Below are 14,059 nucleotides of genomic sequence, written 5' to 3'. Positions count from 1 at the left end.
GTGAGGATTAAGCGGTGTATAGATAATAAATGGATGGATGGACTTCTACCCTAAAAAAACAAACCAGCAAGACAAGTTATCTTTATGGTGATAACTTCTTTAAGCGGTGCCATGTAATAAACCAAAGCACCAGCAGGGGCCAGCAGAGGTAGAGGAAACTCTATGAACAGAACTGATTATAAACATCAATAAAAGACAGAGTTTCAGGTAATACAGTCGTCCTCAAATGTATTCATACTCTCCCATTAAAGAAGGAAAAAAAACAGCTGTCACTGAAATAAGCAGAAACTGACAAAAGCAATAATAAATAAAAATTGAATGAAAATCATGACATTGCTTTTGAATTGTGGTTCAACAGAAATATATGGAAGATGTCCAGAAATATAAATATATATATCTTCCGAGATAGAGTTTTGTGCGTGTGCGAGTTCGTTTAGTACCTCAAAAACGCGTTTCATTGATATGAATAATTTTTTTTTTAAAAACACCCTAGCAATTCCAATAGGGTCTTCGCACCCTTTTGGGTGCTCGGACCATAATTAAAAAAATGAACCATACAATTCATCTATTGTTTGGTTTATCAACAACCAATGAACAGCAACTGGTCCTGTTAGCTGGGGACTGACTGCCCATCTCTCTCTCTATCATGCTATTCTCAGAGGAGTGGGGTGGATTGTGGGTGTGTATGGAGACACTGACCTAGATTCATTGTAAAGGGTGATCAGGGGAGGCCGTGCGTGTGTGCATGTGCTCTGGCATGGCGAGAGCACTATTTAAAGGAACAGGGATTTCGAGGCAGTGGCAATATTACAAACTATTGACTGGACGGCACATGATTACTATAAAGAGGGTTAAGTGGTTTTAATGACTGGATTTCTTCAATTATTCTTGCAACATTCTGTGGCTATGAAACTATTTATTTGTGCCAATGTCACAACCCCAGTTATAACATACTTGTACACCCAAATTGCATATCTCTGCATACTTGTCTATACTTAATGTCTGGTTAATTCCATTTAATCTAGCAAACCCATGCTGTCAAACCACTATGGCACAATGTCCCTTGACACTATTACTATGCACATGTTTTGACATTATTTTAATTCATATACACGAGTTACCAGCTCTTAATTTATACTTTTGTATTGGGGCTGATAATGTGTCATATTCAGCCTTATTTTTTAAACTGACTGTTGACCATTTTTACATGGTGTACATCATATAAACTAGTGTATGAGGTAATAACGGGGTATTACAACACGAGCAAACGGTGAGACCACCAATTTGCCTCGACACATCAATAAAGCAGCATCTTTCACGTTATTGGTGGACACGAAGTCATGTAATGTCACGTGGTTGAATTAGAGCTTTGGGCAGCATGGTGAGCCAATGGCCTGCCCCATCACCTGACCGCTATTTGAATATTGATGCTCCCTGTGCCGCCACATTGGTGCGCCTCCCCGTGTTGTTGTTGTCTGTCTGACATTGTGCGAAACGTCGCCACCGACATTTGTGGAAGATGTCCTCGCTGCTGAAGCCGTTCTCGGTGTGTGAGGGGCCCTGCGAGAGCTGCGGATCCCGGAGAGGATGCCCGAGTTCGGCTCCCCATCACCAGCCTCCATCGCAGCGTCTGTCCGCCGCTGCAGCCGCGGCGGGGCTGGGCTCTCTGCCGGCGCACCAGCGCTCGTACTCAGCGCGGAGGAACCTGGCAGCTGCAGCGATCCGAGGGAGGAAAATCACGCATCCTGGAAAGGCCATCCTTGCAGGTTGATTTTGTAGCGCACCGTAGATACCATACCACCATAGATTCTCGCCTCATTGTCGCTCATCGCTACACACACACACACACACAGCACAGCTTTAATCTCAATCTGTCGCCCATTAAGGCTATCCATGCAGAACTGGGTCAGTCAGCCAGCAGTGACGCTCCAGCAGAATGCAGGATGTAGCTACATTGAGCCTTTTCTGTGCTTATTCATTACTACACTCTCATTCAAATCCTCCAAATATACACGAAGATGCTGAAAGCTCTTTGCTGCATCATCATCATCACCACAAATCTACATTTTTTTTTTTTTTTTAAATGACAACAATGGCAAGTTCCAGTTCTGCACAATGAGTCAACAAATCCTGACAGCAGCATCTCCTCTCCTCTTTCCCCCCTCACCCAGGTGGTATTGCAGGAGGAATAGAGATCTGTATCACCTTCCCCACAGAGTACGTGAAGACCCAGCTTCAGCTGGATGAGAGAGCGAACCCACCGCGCTACAGAGGGATCGGTAGGTCACTGGGACATGCATGACAGGGTGGGAGGTGATTGTAGGTTTGTGTGCTAGTCTTCCGCTGGTTTGCTCACCTCTAGATGTTCGCTGTAGGTGACTGTGTGAAGCTGACAGTGCAGGATCACGGGCTCAGAGGGCTGTATCGAGGTCTCAGCTCCCTGCTCTATGGATCAATACCCAAATCTGCAGTCAGGTGAAGATGCACACATTACATTGATACACACAGATTAAATGTAATGCAACAGGAAAGCGTTTGCACATTACAGCATCACAGATCTGCAGTGTTGACTTGTAATTGGTAAAAACAGCTGACTGATGTTGAGTATGTTAATGTAATGTCAGTGTAAGATTGGATTAGATTAGACTAGATAGAACTTTATTGATCCCTTTGGTAGGGTACCTCAGGGAAATTGTTGTACTAGCAATAACAGAACACCAACATAACATTAGTAATAATAATAATAATAATAATAATAATAAGATAACTCCAACCTAGTGTCTGAGGCTGCAAAATATAATAATTTCAAATTGTAAAGTATTCTAAAACAAAAGCAGCAAATTCTCACGTTTAAGAAACTTTGAATGGTTTATTACGACCCCTTCAACTCTTGAATTTATCCACCTTTCTTACAGGTTTGGCACGTTTGAGATGCTCAGCAACCCGATGCGAGACGCCACAGGTCGGCTAGACAACACGCGGAGCCTCGTGTGTGGTTTGGGAGCGGGGATAGCAGAGGCCATTTTGGTTGTCTGCCCCATGGAGACGCTCAAGGTTGGTGGAGACGGATGCTGTATCACATTTGTCCTTTTAAGTCTGTTGAATCAACATTGATCAGGAAAAAAGGGGCTTAACAAAATGGATCTACATGCATCCTGCAGGTGAAGATGATCCACGACCAGTGTTCCCTCCGACCTCGCTACAGAGGCTTCTTTCACGGAGTCTGTGAGATTGTCAGAGAACAGGGTAAGAGACGGGGATGGAAAGACTTTTGTTACATTTTTTGTTGTCAAGCAAGGGTTTTAAACCCTGTCTATAGTCTAACTATCTATGTGCATGTGTGTTGTTCCTTAAATAATCGACTGTTTACCTTGTTTAGGTGTGAGAGGGACATATCAAGGTCTGACAGCGACTGTACTGAAACAAGGAACCAACCAGGCCATTAGATTTTATGTGATGAATGCGCTTCGCAATTGGTACAAAGGTGAGAAAAGCTACCAAACAACAAAATAAATTTGTTGACCTTTTTCTGTCCTGATGATTAATGGGTTTTCCTCCTATTTCTTTCTTCATTTTTTTTTCGTGAAACCATCCGATGCGGTCTCTAAGGCGACGACCCCAGACAAGAAATGCACCCAATCGTCACGGCGATGTTCGGAGCAACAGCAGGAGCAGCCAGTGTTTTTGGAAACACACCTCTGGATGTTGTTAAGACCAGGATGCAGGTAGGAACCGCACCCTCTGATGATTTTACTGCTGTCGCCTGGGTTTGTCTTCTGTAAGACGCTAAAAGAAGGCTTTTTGTATAGGGTTTGGAGGCCCATCGCTACAAAAACACAGTGGATTGTGCCTTCAAGATTTTGAAGCATGAAGGACCACAAGCGTAAGTGACCCACATCCTGCTCCTGCTTTAGGGTTTCCTCTCTTGTAGACAAATCATCTAACGAGGGATAGACCTGTTACCGGCCTGGTCGATTATCGTGGTCGATATTTGGCATTTTCCAGATTATTGGTGTCAGTATTTTTTATTGATGAGTTAAATGCGCTACTTCAGGTCTGACTCAGCCGCCTCACTCTGTCTGTTGTCAGTCTGTGGTCTCAGAAATGTCGAGCAGAGAGCAAAAACTGAGCAAGCAACACAAGTCGTCCCCACAAACCAGAAAAACAGCTACACTTACAGTGACTAAGGCTTCACTGGTGGCTAAGTTAGAAGGCAGCCACAAAATACCCTGAAACAGAGTCTGGAAAACAGTAATAATAACTCAAGATGAAAAAAAAAAAAAGTAGAACAGCGAACAAGGAAGAAAATAGAGAATAGCAGACGTAACTGCAGTAGACAAACTAGTCAATCTCAGTCAATTCCACATAAACAGAGAAGAAAATCCTAATTTAATAAGTCCTGTTTCTGTTTTATATATTCAGTTATAGTCATCCTATTAATCAAAAGAAGCCTAGTTATTAATGATCTGTTTCCCTGCTATGACATGCTGTTAAAACATTACATTTATGTGCATCGGTTCCAAATATAGGGCTTTCTTGATCACGAATAATTGGCACCAGTATCGGCTCCACAAAAAAAAACCAACAACCCCGTATCAGTCGATCCCTACATCTGACCCATCTCATTCTGTTCTTCCTGCAGGTTCTACAAAGGAACAGTTCCCAGGCTCGGTCGCGTGTGCATGGACGTGGCCATAGTCTTTGTCCTCTACGAGGAGGTGGTAAAACTCCTCAACAATGTGTGGAAGACCCAGTAGACCGTCCTGACGGTGACAGAGGTCCAGGGGGAAGCACAGACCAGTGCCTCATGCTACGCACAACCGAACACCTCTATTCTAGTTCATACTGGCTCTGCATTGCTCTGAGCAGAGGACACGTCTCCATATTGACCAGTGTCCACACAGTTGCATAAAAAATTGGATTTGCCGGACTTACTCCAAACACAGCAATTAAAAAAAAAAAAAGAAAAAAAAAGAAAGAAAGAAAGAAAGTGACAGCTGCTAGTTAAAAAAAAAAAAAAAGCTCTATCATTTCTCGTCTTCCACTTTAGTGGTCGGATTTGGAGGGGAAAGAGGGCTTTTTTTTTTCTAGAAAGATAAGGAAACACAAAGTCAAATGAAATGTTGTGTTACTCTGCACCTGACCAAACTTGAAGGCTCAGTCCCCTGAGCTTCATTTCAAGAAACATTTAGATATTCAGATTAGAAAGGGAACAATAGGTTGGAAAAAAAGGGATATTACGTATGTTTTAGCTTTCTATGACTGTTGTTACCGTACATGTTGTAGAGTGAACACTTTGTACCAAAACCATAAATGTGTCTTTTGATTCACTTGAGTACTTACTATAGTGAGCAAAAAACAAGAAATCAGATTAGACGCATACAAGCTTTTTGCAGTACTTTAAAATGTCTGTGCAGTACTTCAACACGTCTTAGTGTTGTAATTGCTTACCTGGCTGTGCTTGTGGTATCATCACACTAAAACATTCACAGTATTTCCTTTTGCTGTGTCTTGGTGATGAACTGTAGATGCTGTTCATTGTGCATTTTATGGCCGCCGCTGACAACCGTGTATTGCTGCATGAATGTTGACGTGGCATCCGACGGTTTCTCGCGGCTTCGCCGAGGTGACGCAAACTGGTCCCGAGTCCTCTGCAGGAGATTGTTAATCTGATACACATACTGTCAGAAACAAATCCATATGTAGCACAATTTTCACATACAGTCTTAATATAGTGGGAGATCTGACTCAAGTTTATTAATGGAAGTTTGTGGTATGTTGCTATTCTGGGAAATCATACAAGTAACAGAGGTATTCAGTGGGTGGTTGCTGCTGCAAGTGACGGCTTCATTTGTGGAAACATGACCAGTACTGCATCCTTTAGTCCTTCAGTATGGCTGACACTTACCATTTTCAACCAGGTGTTGGTGTGCAGCCCACGAAATAAAAGTGAATTCACTTCTACTCCGTTAGAAATAACAACATGGAAAGAAGTCCCTGTGTGTAAGCCATATTACGTTAATACCCTTGGTTTTTCTTCTGTTTACTGGTTCAGTCATCAAACAGACTGTCCTGTAATAAGATATGTCACTTTATTATTCTTTGTTTACCTCAAGCTAACCTGCTTCATGAGCTTTTTTGTAGCTGATAACACATCATTTGCTCTTCTAATTACGTTCATATACAGTACTGTAGGTTTTAGGCACTAAAAGCAAGGATGTTTACAGTATAAGGGGGTGAACGCCAGTAATCCGTTGCAGGACTTTTGTTCTTTTGTGTAACGCATAAGAATCAACTAATAGAGTGCCTAAAACTTTTCACAGTACTGTATATTAAACTACAGCTAGATATTTCAGAGCCTCAACATCATGACAGGTGACTAGTCTTGAAGAAAGGCTTTAACCTTTGACTGACCTAGTGGCACCACACAGCCTTGCACAGAAGCCTTTCAGTCCTCTATGCCAAACTACTTTAGTATAACCTCTAATGTAATATCCCTGATAGCAGGAAATCTTTATTAGCTACACTTTTAAACCAAGAGCAACGCAATATTGTTTAATCATTTTGTTTTAACGAAGCACATTTTTACTGACTGATTCTTTGTGTGTTTATGCTTTGCTGCTTTTCATAAAACAGGCCAACAGCAATGTGTGTCTCCTATCAGACTTTTTTTTTGTGTGATCATTCACATTACAGAGGATCCTGTTGGGCAGATCGAAGGTAACTTTTGTGTTGTTGAAAAACCAAAATGTGTCCGTATGACATCAGAGAAAATATTGTTGAAAAACATCAGCTCTACGAGTACGATTTACATGATCAAATACTAATAAACTTGTGATAATTAAACCTCATTGTGTCATTCTCTGCTGAGACATCAGATTTATAGAAATAAACTGGTGGGAAAAAAATTTCTTTGTGCCAAGCAGGGAGTGCATTTCATTTCCTGCATTAGGGAACTCAATGGCAATATATTCCAACATTTTCATTGTGGCTGCATCTGACAGCTTACTGTATTTTAGCTGTAGAGTGGATGGATTTGAGCAAACTGTAGCTCCAGCAAGCATCCAGTCGCACACAAAGGACTGCTTTTTAACATGACCTCAATGGACAAAGTGTCTCGAAACAGTCTTACATGTGGCACGTGCAAATGGAAACAAAAGTATTGCTCTCAATCATGTATTAAAAAAAAGTTCAAATTTAAAAATATTTATTTGTACAGTGACAAAACAGCAAAAATTGCTGTAACATATTTTAGGTTTTGACTTTTTGACACAAACATGTTGGTTAGAGGTGGAGTAAATACAGAGCAATAACTCAAGAGTTCTAAAAACTTCTGGTTAAAGTAATTTTTTTCTTTTTTTTACCTGCTGGCCTCCAACATTTTTAGAGCACACCACCACTTAAACCATGAATTATCCCTTAATTTAAAGCTGACTAATACGATAGTGGTCAAGTGTGGCATCTGCAATAATGAATGGGCTTTTTCACAATGGGATGTGGCTAAGTAGCGGTGACACTTGGCGTCACTACAGACGCAGAAAAATCAGCAGGTTGAGGCTTTGCTGATCGCAGGACAGAAGAGATTAAAGGCTGAAGGAGTGGGACGAGCACCGTCGGCATTAACATCACAGAGGAAGGTATTAGCACTCCCACCTGTTGCCTTACTGGTCCACCTGTCACCTACAGTATATAGTTCATCTAATAGGCTCAAGGTGAACAAAGGGACGAAGATGATGCAGAGATTTTCTTAATGCTCTGGCTGAGTCAGATCTGTCAATTCATGATTAAATAAATGCCTCTCCTTTGATTTCTTTCAATTCATTGCAGAGCAGACACCTATAAACACTGCTTAGGTTCCATTTAGATAAAATACATAACCTTGTTAGTCTTTTGTGCCTATACGCATTGCAACACAAGCACGTCACAGCCCCTGGTATACATGTAAGGCCATCCGTTTCAGTGAGATAACAATACTGAAATACATATTATAGTACAACCTCTACCTGCAATAATCTCAATGGATGGATGTTTCCCATTTTAAATGTCCCATTCAGCTGAACAGTTTCACATATTGTTAATATTCCCACATGGGAATAAAAGCAAGAGAGGGAAGTTGCATCATGACTCGACTTCCTCGAGCACAATGCTATTGTTGACAGACAAATGGGTGAGCAGATGCAGTCTAGTCACCCTTTGCTCCAGCTGTCAGGCTTCTTGAGAGCAGAAGGTGTCAAATCCTCCACCAACGTCAGGACAGACAGCTGACATGTGACTATCTTCTCCATCTGGAAATATAGACACACAAGGTTTAGGTGTGAGGAAACACTGGTGTTTAACCATTCTGAAAAGTTAGATGATGGCTCTCTGGCCTCACTCTCACATTCTGAGACATTTGTCTTTGCCGCCACTGGCCACTCTCTGTCCATCAGGACTCCAGTCCACAGCATAAACCTACACAGATAAGAAACAAGGCGATTCAGGAAAAACAACACCCGCTATCAAGAAAGTATGAGTTCAATGACACCATTCCTTCCTGCACCTCATCAGCATGGCCAGGTAGGTCCATGTTGAGCTTCCCAGTCTTAACGTCCCACACTTTTAGAGTGCTGTCACTGCTGCCACTGACAAGGAGTCTGCTATCTGCTGACCATGCCACTTGATACACAGACCCCACATGGCCACGCAGGGACATCAAGTACCTGTACGCAAGCACACAAGCAAGTCAAGACATTATTACACAGTGAAGCTACACATCTTAGGCTCACAGCACCATCACCTGGACAAGAGCAGAATAACATGCAGATCCAGTTGTGAGCTTTTGTCAGGGTTATTCCACAAATCAGTGTCTCCAATCAGACTTCTCAGAATGAGCAGATTTTTGCAACAATAATGTTACTATATTTATTGTGGCCATGCAAAATTTTATGTTCATACTATGAATATTTATAGGCCAGCACTAAATTCTAAACTACAAGAAATTGCCACATAAAGTTCCCAGAAATAAATAAATAAATAAATAAAACACTTTACATCCACTCCAGATGATTCTGAAGTCAAAGTCTCATTTTTGTTCAGCAAAATGTTTTCTATAACCACCTTTAAGCATCAATATTATGGAATATATAATAGCTTCAATAGCAAAACTGCACCAATTTAATGTCTGTGACAGAGTAACTGAGACAAACATTCGTACCCTGGTTGTGTTGTCTGTTCTCTGATAACCCACAGGAGAAAACTGCATTTTTAGTCATATCACTATATGCAATATGTGGTTGGTCAAAACAAGTTATGCTATATGGTCTAGTTTTTAACCTATATTTATTCTATACTCCTGTATTTAAGGTTCATCTTCCAGTTATGACTCCCCCTCTGTCTCTAATATAACTTGTAAGTAATGAACTAACTACAAGTTATGAGGGTTAAAAAATGTTGGAAAAAGAAACGTCTATGTACTTTAAGGACCTGTAACTAGAAACAATATTCATACTGTGAATGTAGAAATGTTACAGGGCCAATGTAGCTGATTCTGAGGCAGTCAAGTGGAAACTTTTAAAGATTTATTTGACTTCATATGAAATGGTCCATAAGTTAGAAATAAGCTGTGTTACTGGGTTCCTCGCTAAATCCTCACAGATTTTCAAATCAGGTTGCATCACACACACACACACACACACACACACACACACACACACACAGCCAAGGAGAAATTGACAGATATTTGTCTCTCTAAACTTAGACACGTGCACACTACAAGATTTAAAATTAACCACACACAACATGATACTATTAAGATTATCATGGCAGAAGGAGCAATCAGAAAACAGTGTGCCAGCTCATGTGATCTCATGGGGAAGCAGATGTAAACAAAATGAAGACTGTGGAGCAACAGCTTGCTTTAATGCTAATAATACTTTGCAGTGACGAAAGAACACAAGAGCAGAAGGCCAAATGACTCTGGATGAGAAATTGTTTGGGAAGATACAGTCAACACAGATTGTCAATTCTTCAGCAAGACCTGGAGGGGAGGTTTTACTCTCAGTTTTAATATCTGTAGCTAATGTTGGCCTCAAAATCAGCTCAAACTCCTGAACCTTGTTTTACTAGTGGAGAGATTTTCTTACTTTCCAGTGCGTCCATCCCAGATTTTAATGGACTTGTCGAATGAGGCAGAGGCAAGCAGCCTGGTGTCTGGGGAGAAGAGCACTTCATTGACCAGAGCACTGTGACCGGTCATCCTGGCTAGAGGCTTCTTTTCTTCTGCAGGATTCCACAGGAACAAGGTGAAGTCATCTGAGCCAGACACCAAGCGCTCCGGAGCAGAACCCTGAAACATTAAAACAGGGCTAAGCGCACTGAGACAGGGAGGTGGCAGAAGGAAACATGGACTTTTACACATTACAACAAGCAGCACTTACCCTGACTTTATTATATCTCTGCAAGGCTTTCTCCTTCAGCTCTTCCACTGGAGAAAAAAAAAAAAACACTTGTTACATATCCTCTTCAGAACATCTAAACCAAAATCTCATAAGACTAGCAGGCCTTACATGATCCAGTGAGATCCTGGGGGTTGATTGTGGCAGTTGCAGGTTCAAAAGCTCCAGTACGCAACACATAGTCTGTGCTGAGAGCCAGAGTGTTCACCCAGTGGGCGTGGCCCTGCAGAGTCCTGCACTGGACCCCCTACATCAACAGACACACATTTGTCTTTTAGGAAGCACAGATGTCTCCTTCCTCTTTTTTAACTCCATCAGTCTGTGGTGATAAATATTATAGTGTCTCAGCCACACACAAACTTACATCTTTTGCTCTCCACACTTTGACTGTCCTGTCCTGGGAAGAAGTGTAGAGGAGTCCATCTCCTCCCCACTTCACACAGGTGACTGACTGAGTGTGTCCGGTCAGGATCTTCTCACAGCGTCCCAACACAGTGTCCCAGATACGTATTGAGCCGTCCTTAGAGCTGCTGGCCAGGTGCCGACACTCTGGGTTACTGAAAGGAAAGGAGAAAATTAGACGCACAACAATCAGAGCAGAATGTTTGGTTGTACAACAAAATATTAGTTTACGGGTCCCATCATGCTTGTTTGCTTTTTTTTTTTTTTCCTCCTTTCTGTTGAACCACAATTCAAAAGCAATGTCATGATTTTCATTAAATTGTTTTTTACTATTACTTTTGTCAATTCCAACTTGTTTCAGTGACAGCTGGTTTTTTTTCTTCTTTAACGTGAGGGTATGAATACATTTGAGGACGACTGTATCTAGTACAGCACTGGAAAAAACAGTTTGGATTTCAGCAATAAAATAAAGTTGAATTTGTTGGCAGCATTTGCCAGCATGGCAGTGCCGTTATCTCTTTGTAATTTCCACATGTTAACACTTTCTTCTTAAGTCTTTTGTTATTGTTTTTTAGCTGTAATTCTTGTAACTAATCATGTTTGTTAGACTCACTTGTGGATTTCTGTTTAAACCTCTTCACTGTGAAAATGGTGACATTTGTCTAAGATATGGGTAAAATTTTTTTTTTTTGAGTAAGGTTATATTACAGTGCTGGATGTTTTGCTGTTCAATGATCTTTCTCGTTTCTGGAACAGAACTCAGACGTTACAATTTTGTTTTGACTATTTATCAAAATATTTCAGTGCACAGTTTTGGTAGTTTGTGTAGCTCAAGTATTATTTGATGTTCTGCAAGAAATTGTGTTCGGGCTGCTCTGACTGGCTAATAAAATGAACAGTGACTTCTTTTTGTTCAGTTGTCCCAGAAAGGAGTGAAAGTAGACGAGTACACTGAAACTACAGCAGCTGATTCAGCCCTTTCATTATTTCCTATTTTTCCGAATGTAACATGACAAAACATCCTCAGTGAAAGGTCCTATAGGTGCTACAATTTTACAGATTTAGAGGTAAAATGATGCGTCAGGTTGGGATGATAGGTCAGCAGCTGAATAACAGACAGCAGTTTACAGAAGTGAGAAAGTGATTAACTGAGTGCTCACAGATGAAGAGGTTCCCAGCAGAGCCAAGTGATCCATTTTGTATGTCCGGTCAAAGTCTTCCCAATCTGTGTACCTGTCACTGGATCCCACAGACAGATCTACAGAAAACGCAAAACAAAAAATATATACTTCATGTTCATGGAATATATCTTTACAACATATATAGACATGTGTGTTTGAAGCACACCTGACTGTTCTTGCACCCTGAGGCCAGCTTCTTGCCATCAGGCGACCAGGCGATGCTCAGTACCCAGTGTGTGTGTCCTTAAGTGAAGCAGAACACAGGTCAGCGGTGTCTAAAACTGTCAATCACAAAGAGCAAATCATGCCAGCTTAAAGAAGTCATTTTATACCTCTTGCAGTGTGGTGTGGAGTCTCAGTTGTCAAGTCCCAAAAACGTACTGTGGTATCACCTGATCCGCTGGCCAGATATCTGAAACAAGCAAGTGAATCAGAAACTGTCTAAATTTTCACATTATCATTTATAATAGCAGCCCCTCTATGTGTTGTTTGTTGAAAAAAGGTAACAAAAAGTTGTTAGTTGTTCCTTCCGTATCACAGTTACTCACTTGCCAGTGGGGCTGAAAGCAGTGGAGATGACAGCTTCTGTGTGTCCCTGTAGCGTGCTGGTACAACGGGCCACAGCCCGAACCCTGAACACAGCCTGAGGCTGGTACACCACGGGCAGAACTTGTTCAGTCTCAACCTCAAGAGCCTTAACACATGACCCCAGACTGGACACCACCTCGGCCTCTCCACGTACAAAAAATGCCAGTGGCAGTGGCTCCTCCTACAGTGAATGAGAGCAAAAATGAGGACATTTACTAAACTTTAAATTTCTGATTTACATAACTTGAATGACTACGTCTTCAAAACGTTAAAACAGAAACCAGTGGTTGGTCTGTGAGGTTGAAGAGAAAATCATACATTTCTGGAGGGATGTTTAAGTGCTTATAGATTGAATAATTGAATCAGCATTTGGTTACTTGAATATTGTTATTTAAATATGGATGATTTACCATGTGAAATTTACTCTAAAAACAGTGAGCAATGTGTTAAAGCTACTCGTGACATCTCCACTGCAATATTCAGTCAGAATGTGTGAGACTATAGAAAGGTGACTATCACACATGGATATACAAATGCGACTGAGAAGCCTCATGCGAAGACTAATATAGTAAGTCATGATTTATTTATGTTATACAATGCCAGGTTACCTTCTGCAGCAGTGCATTGCAGACGAGCTGTAGTTTGTCTGGAGTAATGTCTAGAGGCACATCAAAAGGTGAACCCAGAACCTCTCCATTCTCATCCTGAAACTGGATCAGCAGCCGCTCCACGTCCTCACTTGTCATCCTTTATTTAGTCTGGATCCAAACCAAACTATAAGAGATCTTCACACAGACACAGATAATATAGTGTTACACTTGCTTAAGTACAGACTATAAACAATTAATTTCTAAAAAATCGTAAAAGCAAATAAGGCAGCTGCAAAACAGTATGTAAGACAGTAAAACTGAAAAGCTACATCATGTTTAAATGTCGAGGCTCACGGATGCAATTTCACTTAAGACCTAAACAATAATGCTGTATTTTTGGAAATATTTGCTGTAAGTTCTTTTAAATAAATGTAGCTCACTACGAGTTGCTGTCACTCCATAAAGTCAACATTGCTGCTAGCTAAACTAGCAGACACAATAGCCACCACCTTAGCTCAGTAACATTAATTTATATGAGAACAGGGTGCAGTACTTGGTAGAGCCATGTTTAAAACTGTTATCATGAAGATTTGTAGCAAAGTATACCACCTGAAATGATCTATTTAGTAGGATACTTTTAGCAAGCCAATGCCAACCGAACCAATGCTAACCCTGCTAGCCTGCTGTTAGCCAGCAATTTGAGCATCAAAATCCTTTCAGCACCGATTACATTCAGTAAGATAACCGACATTTGTTCACACAACTGTGGCCAGTTTTATCTGACACCGAACTGACAAACAAACGTGTTAAAATTTTACCTTTAGCCGGTAGCGACGTGCTAAAGCTCCCCACGTGTATATACCAC

General features: G+C 41.1%; 2 protein-coding genes across 2 annotated transcripts; one reads left to right on the top strand and one right to left on the bottom strand.

Moving 5' to 3' along the window:
* The first annotated feature begins 1,519 nt into the window (after positions 1-1,519).
* On the top strand, positions 1,520-5,072 carry slc25a1a (solute carrier family 25 member 1a). Its single transcript, XM_008292490.1, has 9 exons — positions 1,520-1,766; positions 2,172-2,279; positions 2,376-2,475; positions 2,916-3,054; positions 3,162-3,246; positions 3,380-3,484; positions 3,610-3,725; positions 3,810-3,883; positions 4,643-5,072. Exons 1-9 carry the CDS (start codon positions 1,520-1,522, stop codon positions 4,755-4,757), a joined length of 1,089 nt encoding a protein of 362 aa, XP_008290712.1. The 3' UTR covers positions 4,758-5,072.
* Positions 5,073-7,190: 2,118 nt separating this feature from the next.
* Positions 7,191-14,059, bottom strand: nle1 (notchless homolog 1 (Drosophila)). Its single transcript, XM_008292489.1, has 13 exons — positions 14,013-14,059; positions 13,213-13,389; positions 12,565-12,785; positions 12,349-12,428; positions 12,183-12,259; positions 11,996-12,093; positions 10,798-10,990; positions 10,545-10,680; positions 10,416-10,462; positions 10,122-10,324; positions 8,540-8,699; positions 8,381-8,451; positions 7,191-8,285 (listed from the first exon to the last, which is right to left on the bottom strand). Exons 2-13 carry the CDS (start codon positions 13,348-13,350, stop codon positions 8,273-8,275), a joined length of 1,437 nt encoding a protein of 478 aa, XP_008290711.1. The 5' UTR covers positions 13,351-13,389; positions 14,013-14,059; the 3' UTR covers positions 7,191-8,272.

The sequence above is a fragment of the Stegastes partitus genome, unplaced genomic scaffold, assembly GCF_000690725.1.
Source record: "Stegastes partitus isolate 25-593 unplaced genomic scaffold, Stegastes_partitus-1.0.2 Scaffold814, whole genome shotgun sequence".
Taxonomy (NCBI): Eukaryota; Metazoa; Chordata; class Actinopteri; family Pomacentridae; genus Stegastes; species Stegastes partitus.
Note: the sequence above shows the minus strand (reverse complement) of the source record. Positions and strands in the feature narration are given on the sequence as shown.

Coding starts and splice junctions, on each gene's coding strand:
- slc25a1a (XM_008292490.1), top strand. CDS start 1,520: ATGTCCTCGCTGCTGAAGCCGTTCTCGGTGTGTGAGGGGCCCTGCGAG. Junction 1,767..2,171: donor TGGAAAGGCCATCCTTGCAG/GTTGATTTTGTA, acceptor CCCCTCACCCAG/GTGGTATTGCAGGAGGAATA. Junction 3,485..3,609: donor GCTTCGCAATTGGTACAAAG/GTGAGAAAAGCT, acceptor GCGGTCTCTAAG/GCGACGACCCCAGACAAGAA.
- nle1 (XM_008292489.1), bottom strand. CDS start 13,350: ATGACAAGTGAGGACGTGGAGCGGCTGCTGATCCAGTTTCAGGATGAG. Junction 12,094..12,182: donor CAGGGTGCAAGAACAGTCAG/GTGTGCTTCAAA, acceptor CGTTTTCTGTAG/ATCTGTCTGTGGGATCCAGT. Junction 10,991..11,995: donor TGCTGGGAACCTCTTCATCT/GTGAGCACTCAG, acceptor CTTTCCTTTCAG/TAACCCAGAGTGTCGGCACC.